The following is a 16,751-nucleotide window of genomic DNA, read 5'->3' on the forward strand; positions in this document are numbered from 1 at the left end:
TTCTATGTGCTGCTGCAAAAGCCGACTATCTTCTGTTCCCCTTGCCACCGTTACTCAAGTTGTGGCCAAGTGCAAAATAATGTGATAATGTGTGTTTCAGTTTTTAGTACAATGTTATTTTTTTCTGCCATGTTTTTTTCAATTTGTTCAGCAGTAATGAACATGTCACGTATTTCATACACTTTCATGCAGATTTAGAAGTAAGCTTTCTTTTAGTATGGCTCTCAATCAAACAATGTTAGCATTTTATTCTATCTTTCAGGTATTTTGCGTGTCATTGTTTTTGCCATTACCAGTGACTTTTCCCTTTTTATAGTTGTCATGACTATGTCATACACGTCGTCCAATTTTGTGCAATATCTTAGTGCACATATCAGGAGCTCGTCTACATTTACGTCTTGAGGACGTCATATAAAAATCTTGTTTTTTTATGGGAGTACATGAAAAGGCCTTCGCGTTTTCTAGCGCTTTCTTTTATTTCACCATCTGTGAACTTTTGTCTTTAGTACTCTTGTATATGTCATGCACCTTTCACTTTTGCTCATTTTTTGAGCGTGTATCACACCACGTTGCAAGAAAAATCTCTTTCGGAAACGAAGTCAATAAAGCAAGACTAAACATCTGTTGTATTGGAAGTGGAATTTTTTTTATGTCCCGACACATGCTGCTATAATGTAAGTATGGGCAAGACTGCGTGTGTGCCAACGCATAGCCCACGGCGCACCACGCGCCAGCTCGCAAGCAATGCCAATGCGCGGCGTGGCGCGCGCATTGCTTGCGAGCTGGTGCGTGGCGCGCCGCAACAAGCGCGCTATAAAAAACAACAAAAAACGTGCCGCTTACGGGTAAAAACACACAAAAAAAGTGAGCGGCGCGCGCGGCATGGGGGAAAGGGAGTGGAGCGGGTCGGTTTAATAAAAACAAAAAGGAAAGAAAACGTTTGGGAGAGGTGGTGCCGCGCGGCTGCTGTTGCTGTTGCCATGGCAACGTAAACAACCATGTATGCCGCCATTTTTTTGTCTTCTCGAGGAATACAAATTTTTATGCGTTTTTCGTTTTTGTGTAACTATATTTTCTTATTATACCAATTTCACTATGTATTTATGTGCCTATTTACTTGTTTCCATGACTACGAATGCTGTTACTTTTCTGCCTTGTATTGCTGGGGTGTGGGGCTAGTCAAGCTGCGTTTATGTCGCAGCTTTTTTCCCGCATTCCACACCACACATTGTATCTTTGCCTCATGTATGAATATGTAAACATTGAATCACTGTGGTGAAATAAACTCCAACTCCAAACCACGTTCACTCCAAAACAACTATTTGACTGTGAGGCATGCCGCAGTGGGGGAATGGGGAACAGCTGGGGTTCACTGACGTTCACACTCCCATAAAGATGTGGCCGCCGTGGCCGGGATTCGATTCCACCACCTCATGCTTAGCAAAGGATTGCCATGGCCATTGAGCCACCACTGTTTGTGATCTTGGTGGTAGAAACTTTCATGGGCGTCGTGTCCGCAACACGACGATAAGGGCTATGCTCAGCACACATTCAGCAATTAACTAAGGTTTCGTTGCGTGTTCAACGTCAGCGGAGGACTGCATGCTCGCCTGGGCACTCAGCTACGCTATTTGGCTCGGCCAATTTCACGGCTGACCTACGTGCGAGGCACACAGGAAAGACCAGAGAAGCACGCCGCCGAAGTATCAACATGTGTCGTTGATAATTCAGTGTTTTGTCTTGCCTGCCCCTCTTATGCGCGTTGTAACGCTGACCGTATTGGACGGTCAAAACTACAGCAGCGCTCTCGGACAGTGCTTTGCGATAAAAGTAGGGGAGCTGTACCATCACCGGCCCTCTGACTACTTCTATGGCCTCCGAGGTCTTCAGGGCGCGCACAGCAATCTCGAATGACACGGTACGGGACGCCTTGCGTGACCTTTGTTTTCTGGAGCCAAATTGCCTTACTCCGCGACCCTTACGTAGCTGGCTATCTAACGAGATTTTGTACCTCATGGTATAATAATTTCACTTAAACCCGATGTAGCATCCTTGCTGGCTAGAGCTTCACTTTATTGTATGGCATATATTAAGACACGGTATCTATGAAACGGCGTCTCCTTTTCGTTGCTATATTCTCAAGCGTCACGTCATGCAATGTCTTACATATAAAAAAAGAAAATCTCCTTTTGTTGTCTCGTCGTGGTCTTCCTTCCTGACATAGTATTCCTGCTTACGCATGATCGACTGATTTTGGTACTTTCCTGAAATTCTCATAATTCCGCCCATGAGGGTTGCTTTCTTCCTGTATGAATATATGCATGGTGCCCGGTGCCTTTAGCTTGATATAACTGATGCAGGAGCAATACCTAATAGTATTAAACGTTAATTCGGCGTAGCTCACAGCAAGTTCCCAAGTTCGACAGTGCTGGCTCTTCGCGCAGTTGACGTGCCTTCCAAGTGATTTTTCTTGAAGCGCATCTTGTGTTCAGTTGCTACGGCTGGCTCCGAAGGGGCGTATATTCTGAAAAAGAGAAAAAAAAAGAACCCCGACTCACTACGTGTGTTTATCAACATCGCCTAAGCTCTTAGCAGAGCTTCTTTCGCAACAAATCACGCCGGAAAAATAACAGCACCAGTAGCTGACTTGGGCGATCGATTGCTACCCTCTGTGCGTAACCAGACTCCTTCGTTCTTGGGTAAATACCCGATAATTTCGGGCTTTTGCACAGCCAAGTTTCCTTTCTTTCTTAAAGGCATGGCTAAACCCAATTTCTCCTGGAAATTCGCCCTTTCATCCTAAAGCTTAAGAATAAATGCAGGTGCTATGATATTAGTGAATACTGCCCGCCTCACGCGAGCAAGTGGCGAATATATACAGTCTTTTACAGTCCCTTTAGACAGCGTAATTGAAGTCCCGGAGCTGCATTACTGAAAGTGGTGGACATCGCACGAGAACTTGAAACCCAAAATGATCTTATTACCCATAAGTCACTATTAACATTTAATTTAATTAGTTACGGCACATATCGCAATTGATGAATTCAAGCCGGCGAGCTTGCAAAAAATATTCACTTGAAACAAATTCTAAGGATCGCATGGAATTCGAGGTATGCGCAATGAAATTCAAGCTAAAAATGCAATATTGTTGCACTCACGTTTTTATAAAAGTGTCGTTTATAAAACTGCGCAGGTAGTTCGTCGCACACATTAGGAATGGATGTTTCGAAACTGGTATCTTCGAAATTCGTTCCAAGTGGATACGCATTGCGAAGTCACCGGCTGGAATTTGAAAAGACGGCAGCGCTTAAAAAGAAATCATGGACGGAGAGAGGACGACAAGGACGAGCACTGCAATGTGTGCGGGAAAGTAAATAAATAAAATCATAATGAGTTCACTTAAGGCGGGAACGCAAGAAAGTGGTACATAAGAAGACGATCAATGAGTTAGCGGTAAGAAGGAAAATAGAGGAATTCCGGATCAAGCTACAGAACAGGTATTCGGCTTTAACTCAGGAAGAGGACATTAGTCTTGAAGCAATGAACGACAATCTTATGGGCATCATTAAGGAGTGTGCAATACAAGTCGGTGGTAACTCCGTTAGACAGGATACCAGTACGCTATCGCAGGAGCCGAAAGATCTTCTCAAAAAACGCGAATGTATGAAAGTCTGTAACCCTACAGCTAGAATAGAACTGGCAGAAGTTTCCAGGTTAATCATCAAGCGTAAGACAGCTGACATAAGCAAGTTTGATATGCATAGAATTGAACATGCTCTCAGGAACGGAGGAAGCGTAAAAGCAGTGAAGAAGAAACTAGCAATTCGCAAGAATCAGATGTATGCGTTAAGAGACAAAGCCGGCCATATCATTACTAATATGGATGAGATAGTTCAAGTAGCTGAGGAGTTCTGTAGAGATTTATACAGCACCAGTGGCACCCACGAAGATAATGTGAGAGAGAAGAGTCTAGAGGAATTTCAAATCACCCAAGTAACGCCGTAAGAAATAAAGAACGCCTTGGGAGCTATGCAAACGGGGAAAGCAGCTGAGGAGGATCAGGTAATCGCAGATTTGTTGAAGGATGGTGGGCAGATTGTTCTAGAGAAACTGGCCGAAATGCCTCATGACCTACGAAATGACGAATACATGACGAATACGAATACCTACATGACGAATACGAAATGCCTCATGACCTCGAGCGTAGCGGAATCTTGGAAGAACGCTAACGTTATCCTAATCCATAAGAAAGGGGACGCCAAATACTTGCAAAACTATAGACCTATCAGCTTACTGTCCGTTGCCTACAAAGTATTTACTAAGGTAATCGCAAATAAAATCAGGAACAACTTAGACTTCTGTCACCCAAAGGACCAGGCAGGATTCCGTAAAGGCTACTCAACAATAGACCATATTCACACTATCAATAAGGTGATAGAGATACGCTGAAAATCCCCGTTGCCATCGCGTAGTTCGTACCCGGTTCGTTCGCTGGCTGCGCCCTACCTGCTGTTGCCGCGTTGGTCGCTGCTTCTCTACGACCCGAATAAACCCCCTTTACAATTGGTGGAGCTGCGGGGTACAGCCGGAATTCTGGAACTACTTTGCGACCGGACACCGCAGCCTGTCTTCATTATGCCGGAAGAAGGACCGCCGCAACCACAACCCGCTGCCCCGGTGACTACCGTGGTCTGCCCCGGCCCGTTGCGTCAACGCGATCCACCCACCTTCAGCGGTACCGAAGACCATGATGTAGAAGACTGGCTCGCTGACCGGGTGAGCATCCACAACCACTGGAACGACACCGAAAAACTGAATTACGTATCCTTTTACTTGAGCGGTGTAGCCAGCGTGTGGCACCGCAACCATGAGCGTGATCTCACGACGTGGACAGCCTTCAAAACTAACGTGACGGAGGTATTCGGGCGCCCCGCCGTTCGCAAGCTTCGCGCCGAGCAACGTTTGCGCAGTCGTGCGCAACAGTGCGGGGAGACATTTACAAGTTATATAGAAGATGTTGTCGACCTCTGCAACCGCATTGACGTCACAATGGCTGATACCGAGAAGATCCGCCATGTTTTAAAAGGCATTGAAGACGACGCCTTCCAGATGCTGTTGACGAAAAATCCGGCGACAGTCTCTGCCAAAGCTTCGACGAACTCCGCAAACAACGCATAGCCACCCACCAATCTCCTCCTCAGGCGACTTCAATGTCGAGCTTGGCTGTTTCCCCGGATAACACGTCGCTACTGCTACAGATGAAGGAGTTCGTCCGTGAAGAGGCGGCTCGTCAGCTTTCTCTGATTCTCCTTACACATGGCCAGTCAAATTCTCCGTTGGCGCCCGCACCCCGATATGTCATCAAGGAGCAGGTAGCCGACCACATTCCACCTTCTCTCTATCAGGCTCCGGTTGCCGCTCCCCTGACGTACGCCGAAGTCGCTTCGAGGCCTGCACACCAAACCTACGGTCCCCTTCGCCCGCCTTTGCGCCCGCCCGTATCCGCTCCAGTCCGGCCACTGGTGCAGTATGCACGACCTCAAGATCATTGGCGCACGGAAGACAATCGCCCGAGTTGTTTTTATTGTGGCCGTGCAGGACATGTAGCACGTCACTGTCGCCTCCTTACACCCAACGTAGTTCAAGTGGCTGAGGAGTTCTGTAGAGATTTATACAGTACCAGTGGCACCCACGAAGATAATGTGAGAGAGAATAGTCTAGAGGAATTTGAAATCCCACAATCAACGCCGGAAGAAATAAAGAACGCCTTGGGAGCTATGCGAACGGGGTAACCGCAGATCTGTAACCGCAGATTTGTTGAAGGATGGTGGGCAGATTGTTCTAGAGAAACTGGCCACCCTGTATACGCAATACCTCATGACCTCGAGCGTACCGGAATCTCGGAAGAACGCTAACATAATCCTAAACCATAGGAAAGGGGACGCCAAAGACTTGAAAAATGATATACCGATCAGCGCACTGTCCGTTGCATACAAAGTATTTACTAAGGTAATCGCAAATAGAATCAGGAACACATCAGACTTCTGTCAACCAAAGGACCAGGCAGGATTCCGTAAAGGCTGCTCAACAATAGACCATATTCACGCTATCAATCAAGTGATAGAGAAATGTGCGGAATATAACAAACGCTTATATAGAGCTTTCATTGATTACGTGAAAGCGTTTGATTCAGTCGAAACCTCAGCAGTCATGCAGGCATTACGGAATCAGGGTGCAGACAAGCCGTATGTAAAAATACTGAAAGATATCAATAGCGGCTCCACAACCACCGTAGTCCTCCATAAAAAAAAATCCCAATAAAGAAAGGCGTCAGGCTAGCAGATAGGATCGCTCCAATGCTATTCAAATCGTGTTTACAAGGCGTATTCAATGGCCTGGATTGGGAAGAATTGGAGATAAGAGTTAATGGAGAATACCTTAGTAACTTGCGATTCGCTTATGATATTGCCTTGCTTAGTAACTCAGGGGACCAATTGTAATGCATGCTCACTGACCTGGAGAGGCAAAGCAGAAGGGTGGGTCTAAAAATTTTTCTGCAGAAAACTAAATTAATGTTTAACAGTCTCGGAAGAGAACTTCAGTGCACGATAGGTAGCGAGACTCTGGAAGTGGTAAGGGAATCTACCAGGGCAGGTAGTGACCGCGGTTCCGGATTATGAGATTGAAATAATCAGAAGAATAAGAATGGGCTGGAGTGCGTTTGGCAGGCATTCTCAGATCACGAACAGCGGGTTGCCATTACCCCTCAAGAGAACAGTATATAAGAGCTGTGTCTTACAAGTACTCACGTACTGGGCAGAAACCTGGAAGCTTACGAAGAAGGTTCTACTTAAATTGAGGACGACGTAACGAGCTATGCAAAGAAGAATGATGGGTGTGACGTGAAGGGATAAGAAAAGAGGAGATTGGGTGAGGGAACAAACCTGAGGTAATGACATCTTAGTTGAAATCAAGAAAAAGAAATGAGCATGAGCAGGACATGTTATGAGGAGGGAAGTTAACCGACGATCATTAAGCGTTACGGACTGTATTCCAAGGGAAGGGAAGCGTAGCAGTGGGCGGCAGAAAGTTAGGTGGGTGGATGAGATTAAGAAGTTTGCAGGGAGAACATGGCCGCAATTAGTACATGACCGAGGTAGTTGGAGAAGTATGGGAGAGGCCTTTGCCCTGCAGTGGGCGTAACCAGGTTGATGATGATGATGATTATGATAATGAGTACATTTGCATGAAATCGTGAATTATGAATTTCAATTTGTCATGCATGTCTTGTTCGTCTCGGAGTAACCCAACTAAAGATTAGAATTACCTGACACAGGCGTTTTTCGAAAATTCTGTGGCCTAAAAAACTTCGGCTGACGATAATTACATTGTGTTTGTATGAATATGGTATACATGTCCCTTTCGCTTAAGCTTCAGGCAAACTCGAGCGCATAAATTGTATTCAGCGACTACCGGCTTTGAATGAAGGCAAGCTTGCTGCCTTTCTATTAGCCGCACTTACACGAATACAAGTATGCGGCATCACACTACATTTCGCGCACGTCACACATGTAACTGGCGATAATGCGTTAACAAGCGACCGCAGCGCCAACTTTACTCTGCACTGTGAATGGTAGCTGTGAGGTTGAGAGCACGCTTGCTCAACCCCCTGCGGTGGCTTAATGGCTATGGTGTTGCGCCGCTAAGCACGAGGTCACGGGATCAAGTCGCGGCCTGGTGTACTAGTACTACTGAATGTTTCTTTGCCAGAATTGGCGTCGCTCCATTGCATCTACAAGCAGGCGAAAAATTACACGCGTAATGGTTGCGAACGAAGTTGTCCATCTATTCCAACTGCGCACTCGATGAATGTTTTGTGTCCAGATTAAATGCAATGTCAACATTTTTTCCCGTAGTAGATTTAGAAACCATTGCCTTCTCCTGCTTCCGACCAAGCTCACGCACTTGAAGGTTCCTAGCTTTAACTAAGCCGTACCGCTAAAGCTGCCGTTACTCCGGCCAATGATGCATACTTTTGAGGCGTGACTTCACAGGCTACAAGGAGCGTTTGTGACGTTTCTCCACGGATTGTATCCGAGGAGCCGTGTTTACGCAGTTCCTCTTCATGGCCGCTTTCGGTTTCGCTTTTGGCACCGTGCTTCTCATATCTGCGAGGTTCCCTGACGTGCCTTCATCCTCGTCCGAACAAAGCCCAGGCATCCTTGTAGCCCTATTGTTTCCGTCCTCCGGCTCAGACTCCAGGGAATGGTACGCCTCCGGCGTCCCCGCTTCAATTACCGCCGCTCCGTCTCATTTCCATCGCTACCGGGGCACCCATCGACTGCTTCCCAGGTGAGCTGGTGATCGCAGCCTGCCACACTCGACCCCGAAAAAGAAAAGCTCAAAGCTCAAATCGCAGCCCAGAGCAACCAGATTGCCTTACTAAAAGGACAGCTGCAGGAACTGCAGGCGCTGCTCGCGCCCCCCCACCTCCCCACCTCTTCTCCTCACCAAACCTCACAACCCATTGCTCTCCCGTCACCAACGCCACCACCTCCCGCCCCTATGTCCGCCTCCTCTTCGGCCGCGTCTTGCCGTGCCGCCTCCCCCTCTCGCAGCCCTCCACATAAGAGGCGCTCCTCTACCGAACGTGCCCCCACCCCGCAGATGGAGGCTCTCATCCGCCACACGGCCTCGTTCCTCGAGGCACATGAACGACGCCTCATGGCGGCCATTACAGCACTGCGTACGGACAGGCCTGGATGGCTCAAATTAATAACCGCGTGGCCAAAATTGAGGCCCGCGAGAGTTCCCTCGAGGCCGATGTTGCCCAGATGACCATTAATGTCTCATCCTTCCTCCCCTCATCCTCATCTCCCAAACACCGTGCACCAGCAGGGGCACCCCGGCCTCAAGATGGCCAGACACCCTCCGCGCCTTAATTTCTGGCAGTGGAACTGCCGCGGCTTCCGCGCAAAGCGGAACACACTGCGGCTCCACCTTCAGAGCATCCCTCCCTCCGACCTTCCCGCTATCATCGCCTTTCAAGAAACCTTCTCCCCAGTGAAACTACGTGACTACACAGCTTTCCACCCTGCTTCCCCTTCACCTCCGAGCGTTGCCACGCTAGTTCATCACGCCCACATGGCAATCGAGCATCCGCTCGACGTTCCGGAGTGCACTCACCTCTTCTTGGAACTCCTTCCTCGGAGGCGGCAAGATGCCAGCCTTTTTGTCCTTAATGTATAGAGCCCTCCTCGCACAACTGCAGCTCCTCTCCTCCTCCTTCTTCGCAACGCCATCTCACGCGCGAACCGGAACACACTCCTGATTCTTGGGGATTTCAACGCTCATCACGTAAGTTGGGGCTACTCCAAGAATTGCAGGAAGGGTCTGCCGCTATGGACCTTCGTGCAGAAGGAAGAGTTGACCGTCTTTAACGATTTCTCGGAACCCACCCGCATTGGCTCCAGCGTACAACGGGGCACTAATTGGCATCTGCAAAAATATCCCCGATCGGTGTTGACGAGCGCTTGGGTCTCACTCGGTAGTGATCACTATATCCTCTTCGTCTCTTTCTCCTTTCCCACCCTATCTTCCTCCCGCAAGCGCCTGGTGCAGGTGGTGGATTGGGATCGCCTCTGCCAGTCGCGGCAACGGGCCTGCACCTTCATCTCAGACCTTTCTCAGTGGACCACCAACTTGCTTCAGGATATTTCCTCTGCCACCTCCTCTTTCCCCACTTCTCCTCACTCCTACACGGCTCATAGTCCCCTACTGCACCTCTGGGAGGCGTATCACTACCTGCACCGCCGCTGGCTTTTCCAGAAACACAACCGCTCGCTGCGCCTCCGCCTTGCTCGCCTGGCAATGGACATGGAGGAGCACTGCTCCTCTCTCACCAGGCAGCAGTGGGGCCAGACCTGCGAGCGCATGGCTGGTAACCACGGGCCATGCGCTGGTGTATGAGACGTTGGCTCTCCTGCGTGTCCTCCTTGACCCGTCGCATTCCAAGGCCTCGCACAGAAGGGACGTGACGCTCCTCCTTCACTCATCTCCACTCTCTTATTCCGACTTTCTTCTTGCTCTTCGTGATCGCTATATCTGCACCAACCTCCCTTCCTCTCTCCCTTCCTACACCGGCAACCTTAATTCTGCGCTCGACTCAGATATTACCCTCGGCGAGGTTCGTGCCGCGCTGCAGAAGCTCCGCAACACCTCCACACCGGGGGCCGGCCAAATCTCTAACAAGGCCCTCCGTAATCTTGGCACCCCATCCGTCAAGGCCATCACTGACCTCTTTAACAAACAGTGGCATGAAAGCACTCTGCCTTCCGAGTGGACTTACGCTAAGGTAACTTAAGCGTCCACAATACCCTTTCAGAGCTTGTGGAAGACCATCGCACGGCACAACTCGACCGCCTTTCTCGCACCCCCTTTTGGTAGAGCGTTGTCTTTTCCATCCCGCTTGACCCCTTTGACCCCTGCCTGTGTAACCCACCCCTTACCCTCTCTGTATCTTCGTGCTAACTGTCAACCCTGTTCCTAGGTACATGCGCCCTGAGAATCACGCCTCCCGCCACTCTGCCCGCGCCTCCATCATCTGGCACCTGTATTGCACACAGTCCAATGCTGCGTATGTCGATGCGGTGCCGCACAATTCCCACCCCGCCTACGCCCTTGCCACCACTTCCCATACACTTCCTCCCCTTACCGTTGCCACTACACCTGCTTCCACCTCCGCTGCCGCAGAGGAAGTGGCTATTGCGCTCGCCATTGCCACTGCCCCGGCCCGTTTCATATTCAGCGACAACAAAGCTGCAGTCCACAACTTTAGGAAGGGTAAGCGCTCGTCCGTGTCTCTTCTTGTGTCGTGTGTTTGGCGCTATAATATATTCAGTAACATGCACCAACTAGTCCAACAAAACGTTTTGCGAAGGGTCGCATCTCCTCCTCTGCGCTCAGCATCCTTGAGCACTCCCCTCCGCCTTCTCGTCGTATCAAACTCCTCTGGCTTCCGGCTCACGCGGGGCACCCTGGCAACGAGGTGGCAAATTCCATCGCTCGCGAGATGACAGACCAAGCTACCCCCCTCCACTCTGGGAAGGACACGCGTGACTCCATCCTCACCTTCCATGACATCACCCTTCATTACCGCAACTCACGCCTATCCCTCCATCGCCCTCACAAATCCCTGTCTAAGCTCCAACAGAGCGCGTGGCCCAATTTACAGGCCCACTTTACTCTCCTGCCCGGCTTGCCGTTATTCACCCCGGTGCCTTCTAACCCGAATGCACGCTCTGCAGACACCCACGAACAGAATATGCTCATATTCTCTATTCATGTCCGTAACATTCTCCCCCTGCCTCTTGGCATGTATCTAGTCCGCAGCTGTGGGAGGCTGCTTTGGCCAGCTCGGAGCAGGATGTCCATCCACGGCTAACGATCTGGGCAGCGGAAGTCGCGGCCAGGCATGATCTGGTGGCCACGACCGGCAGCCTGTAGGCCACCCAAGGAACGGCGGCATCTTAATTTTCTTTTCATTTTTTGGCCTCCACTAAATAAAGTTTGTACCACCACCACACCATCGGAAAGCTTGGGTCTTCGAAAGCCGCTGACGTCTTGGGACGTTCTGCTCCTAGGACCACAGCCTCTGCTTCCATCGCGGAGACCGCGTCGTCAGACGCCATGGGCGTCTCTGGGCGTTCTAGTTTTGCTGGGTAGATCACTTCAGACGCCGTCGCCGACTCCACTGACACTGAAGGGCACGTAGCTTGAAACGCTACACTGCATGCTTCTTGCGGATCCTCCGAGTTTTATCAGATTTTACAGAGGCAGCTGGCGAAGAACTGCCGCAGCCTTTCACTGGAGAGTCGGCATTCTCAGTTGCTTGGCTGGTGTTTCAGGTTCAGGCACCCATGAGGAAATATTATGGTTACGAGGCTGCAGTGTTTCTACAGCTTCATCCTTGTCCATGAGCGCATCTGGGTTGTCGTTCTCGCCATTCTCCCGTGTCATGGTAGCGTAAGTTTTCTTGCAGTCGTCGGCTTCATGGCCAAACTTGCGGCATGCAGAACACCGTGGGATACGACATTCCTTTCTTATATGGCCCGATCTCTTGCATCTCAAACACTAGATTGGTCATCCAGTGTTGCTGCCCTGAATATGAATCTGATGCGGGAGCGATCCCACAGTAAATCCGCGTTTCAGTCTCAAAATCGCCGACCTAGGTGAGGTATGGGCACCATTGAATTTCCTGGTCAGCCATGTTTCCCTACTCATTTCTTCAATTTTTCCATATGGTTCCAATGCTTTGCGTACGGCATCGTCACTGATATGCTAAGGAAGCTAATGAAGTTTGACCCTCACCTGACTGTCGTTCGGATCGATGACATCTTTTACCTTTGATGCACAGTTCGTTTGCTTCTACGAGCACTTGCTTTGCGGCCATTGAACATGTGGTTAGCGCCCAGACGTGATTAATCTGGTAGGCACCTATCGACGCTACATCGTTGACTACTGGTAGGCGCTCAATTCCTTCTTCAAAATCTTTGATTCGGTATTGCCTGGCAGACACATCACAATGCAGAAAAACAGTGTTGAGGGAATAATTTCAGGTTGGCAGTTGGGGCAGAGTAATCTTGTAGTGCTCAGGAGAAACTGTAGAACGGGCTGCGGCCGCTGACACCGCTCGCAGAGAGCACATGATCCCAGCGTCTGACGCGCACGAGAGCCGGCGAAGGAATCGCCGACGCCACGTCGGCTACACGGTTCTGGCTGACTGTTTTGACGCTAAAGAATTTCCATATTCCTTGAATTATAATAATAATAATAATAATAATAATAATAATAATAATAATACTTTATTGCGCCAAGTACTAAAAATGTACAAACATCCGGCCAGCCAAAGCCTCACTGGGCTTGAGTGGCAGAGCCCGACAGGCAGCGGAACCGGCAGATATACACACAGGCATGCGCGCACATTAAATATTACGGAACGTAGAAATAAGTAGTGGCAAAATAAAGAGAGACACAGAACCCAAGTTACATATAAAAAAATGGCTGTGGCTTTGCTAAGGTTAAGCCCAGGATGCGAAGCATACTAGCCTTTATTTTAACGCGACAGCGTTAAGGAGCTCGTGTCGCAGAAAAGCCGGTGTCGTCGGCGTCTGTGTCGGCGTCTGCGGCGTAGGCCGTGACCGATAAATTTCAGCAGGCACTTCATGAATGAAAAATAACTTGGAAGATGGGCTGGGTGGGAATCGAACCAGGGTCTCCGGAGTGTGAGACGGAGACGTTACCACTGAGCCACGAGTTTTTTTTTCTTTATTCACAAAATGACATACATACATAAAAACATGTTGGCCTACTTGGACCAACGTGACAAGCTAAAATTTCTTGAAATTCACTAATCCATCAAGAATACCCAACCAGTAAGGCGGATCTGCCACTGAGCCACGAGTTCGATGCTTCAAAGCGGTACAAAAGCGCCTCTAGTGAACGCGTTGTTGCCTTAGAAACGAGCTGTTTCTAAGGCTCAGGCGTGCGTCGCTTGCTCAGGCGCACATTTCGTTGTCGCGCCGAACGCTGCGTTGCTCGACGCTCACCGCATCCGATGCGGGGCGCGTAGTTGCTGCGCCGTAGCCCATTGTCTTACACCCCTTGGCGGGTCGACGGGAAAGCTGTCGCGTTCCACTCTTGAACGCGAAGCTTATGCGACCGCTTTGCAGGTGTTATGATGTCATATGGTAGCTACGCGGCCGCGCGCGGCGCAGCAAGGAAGAGCGTGGTTGTGCGGCTAGTATGCTTCGCATAAAACACATCAGAATACAGAGCGAGGAAGGCAAACAAAATAGCATGACAATACTCAGATCAGTGCAACAAATACTGCAGTAACCAGTGAATTCACATGATTCATTTGACAAGTGGTGGAGTGTAGCAAGTGTGTGACTCTCCCTTGGGCATAATCTTGGTTCGCCCGCCTAACTCGGTGGCCTGCTAAAGCTCGACAGGCAACATTGGTCACCGCACCACAATAAACACCGACGAGCACGGCTGCTCGCCGGTCAGTCATCGTTCAGCACCACGACGCTGCGGCGCGTCCGTCTATCGGAGGGTGCCACAAGCACTCCCTTAATTTGTTCACCACCCGGGGTGGATCGTGACACTGGCGACGAGGATGGGATCCTCGTGACACTGACGAGGCTGGCGACGAGTACCTACGGAGCGTTCCACGCCGCCGCGAGCGCCGAAACACCGCCCCCCGTTGCTGTCGCCATGCCGCTGTACGGATGGCTCGAGCCATTCGAGGGAGACGGGTCCGCCTGGCAAATTTACGAGGAGTAAGTCCACGTGTTCTTCCGGGCAAGCGACACACCCGAGGCCAAACAGCGGGACATTTTCCTGGCCAGCTGCGGGACCCGTTTCTTCAGCCTCTTGCTCGACCTTCTCAAGCCAGCCACGCCGCACGTTAAGACGCTGGGTGAGCTGCTTGCCATACTGCGCTCACATTTTAACCCAGCACCGTCTACATTAATGGAGCGTTTCCGCTTTAACAACCGGAGCCACCGGGAAGGAGAGACCCTCGGGCAATTCGTTGCTCCGCTACGAGGGTTAGCGAGTGCCTGCGCCTTCGGAGACCAGCTGGACTCGCTGCTGCGGGACCGTTTCGTCTGCGGAATCAACAACCCCACAATGCAGACGCGACTCTTGGAGCTTCCCGACCCCTCGCTGGACGACGCCGTGAAGGCAGCGCTGGCAATGAAAGCTGCCGCCAAGGGCGCCGGCGAGATTGCCCGTGCGACTGGCTCACCGTCGGAGGAAGCGGCGGTCAACAAGTTCGCGACAAAGGGCAGTCAAAGGACCTGCGGTCGCTGTGGTGGTGCGCACCCCCCTCACAGTGCCAGTTTTCTCGAGCACAATGCTTTACGTGCGGGAAAACTGGGCACCTGGCACGTGTATGCCGAAGGGGGAGGACGAACAGCCAACAGCAGCAGCAGCAGCCTGATTCAAGCCCAGGTACCAGACAAGCTCACGGCCAGGGTAGCCGTCGCAAGCGTATGCGGCGGAAGCGTGTGGCAGCAGGCTCAAGTTCTTCCGCGGCCAGGCTCCACCTTCGTGGCTGAGGACCCGCCGATTTTCGACATGTGGCACACAGGCTTTGTACCGTCGTCTGTGCCGCCATACATGCTGACCGTCGAAATCTGCGGGCACCCCATTTCCATGGAGCTGGACACAGGGGCCAGCGCGTCTGTAATGGCCGGGAAGCTTTTCAAGCGTACTTTCGCCGGCGTGTCCGTCGAGGCTTCGGGCGTGATGCTGCACAGCTCCTCCGGGCAGCTCTCCCAGGTCCAGGGTCAGGCACAGGTCAGCGTTCGCTTTGGCGACAGGGAGGCAACCCTTCCCCTTTACTTAACAAAGGGGTCGTCGCCGACGCTGCTGGGCCGAAACTGGATTCATGTACTGGGCATTTGTCTGCCAGAGTACCCAGAAGCCAGCCTCCATATGGTGCAGAGCTGCCAAATCTGCCAGGAGCATCAGCGAGCCTCGCGTATTGTGGAAAGCACCCCGTGGCCGTTCCCACAGAGACCCTGGTCCCGCCTACATGTGGATTTTGGGGGCTCTGGTGGTGGGGGCGGAGCAGCCTCCCTGCGCTTGGAGGACCTGCAGAGCCACAACAGGCAGCTCAAGAGCGAGGTCTCCCGCAGCAAGCGCAAGCTGCGCGAGGCCCAATCAGAGACGCAGAAGCTGAAGCAGAAGCTGGCTGCTGACCAAGGGCGCCGTCCCGGACCTTTGCCAGAGTCGGGAGTTCGAGTTTTTGCCAGGAACTTCCGTCCTGGCCCACCCTGGTCTGCCGGACAGGTGGTGTCTCCTGCCAGCGCCTCATCGCTGCTCGTGTGCATGCCAGACGGGGCATGTGGCACAGACACGCCGACCATGTCAGGCCACGCCTCGGGACCTGGCCAGCACCCTCGACTGCCACTGAGGTCCAGCCCGCAGGAGGACTAGCGGCAGCACCAGTCGCTCCCAGCAGAGCACCACCCACCTCAGAGGCGGCAACCGTTGCCAGTGGTGCGGCACCCGTTGGACCGGTGTCGAGCCCAGCACCACTCGCAAGGCCGACCACTACGAACGCTCCGGATGGAGCAAGGCTGGCTCAGGCAGCACCCGGTGTTGCCACACCCGACCCGCCAACACCGGTGCCCAGGTGGTGTACTCGACGGCGGAGGCCACCAGACCGTTACTCGCCTGGATAGCAGGCACCGTCGACCCAGCTAGGGTGGAGGCAGAGCGTGAACATTGACGTTTGTTTTTCATTTAACAAACTGGGGGTAAGGGGGTGTAGCAAGTATGTGACGCCCCCTCGGGCATAATCTTGGTTCGCCTGCTCAAACTCGGTGGCCTGCTAAAGCTCGGAAGGCAACATTGGTCACCGCACCACAATAATAACCGACGAGCACGGCTGCTTGCCGGTCAGTCATCGTTCAGCCCCACCACGCTGCGGAGCGTCCGTCTATCGGAGGGTGCCACAAGCACTCCCTTGTTCACGACCTGGGGTGGATCGTGACATGGAGCACTGTGTACAACGTCGTACACCCACTATTAGAATGATGTTGTATTACATGTTATTAACCCAAAAAGTTTGTAGCGCATCCTCTCGCCGGAGGATGCTGCTGCGACAATGGTTTTGTATGCCTGTGCCTCGAGGCCCTTGGGTTTAAAGGACTCTGTTAAGGCGGTAGTGCTTCTCA

At 51.4% G+C, this 16,751-nt stretch overlaps 1 protein-coding gene across 2 annotated transcripts in view; it reads right to left on the reverse strand.

Moving 5' to 3' along the window:
• Positions 1-16,751, reverse strand: part of LOC139051920 (mucin-19-like) — a 132,859-nt gene that overhangs the window by 81,217 nt on the left and 34,891 nt on the right. For both annotated transcript variants that reach the window (XM_070528949.1, XM_070528948.1), the window contains exon 6: positions 2,405-2,524. In XM_070528949.1, the coding sequence (XP_070385050.1) occupies positions 2,405-2,524 (120 nt within the window). The remainder of the gene's footprint in view (positions 1-2,404; positions 2,525-16,751) is intronic.

The sequence above is a fragment of the Dermacentor albipictus genome, unplaced genomic scaffold (assembly GCF_038994185.2).
Source record: "Dermacentor albipictus isolate Rhodes 1998 colony unplaced genomic scaffold, USDA_Dalb.pri_finalv2 scaffold_16, whole genome shotgun sequence".
Lineage (NCBI taxonomy): Eukaryota > Metazoa > Arthropoda > Arachnida > Ixodida > Ixodidae > Dermacentor > Dermacentor albipictus.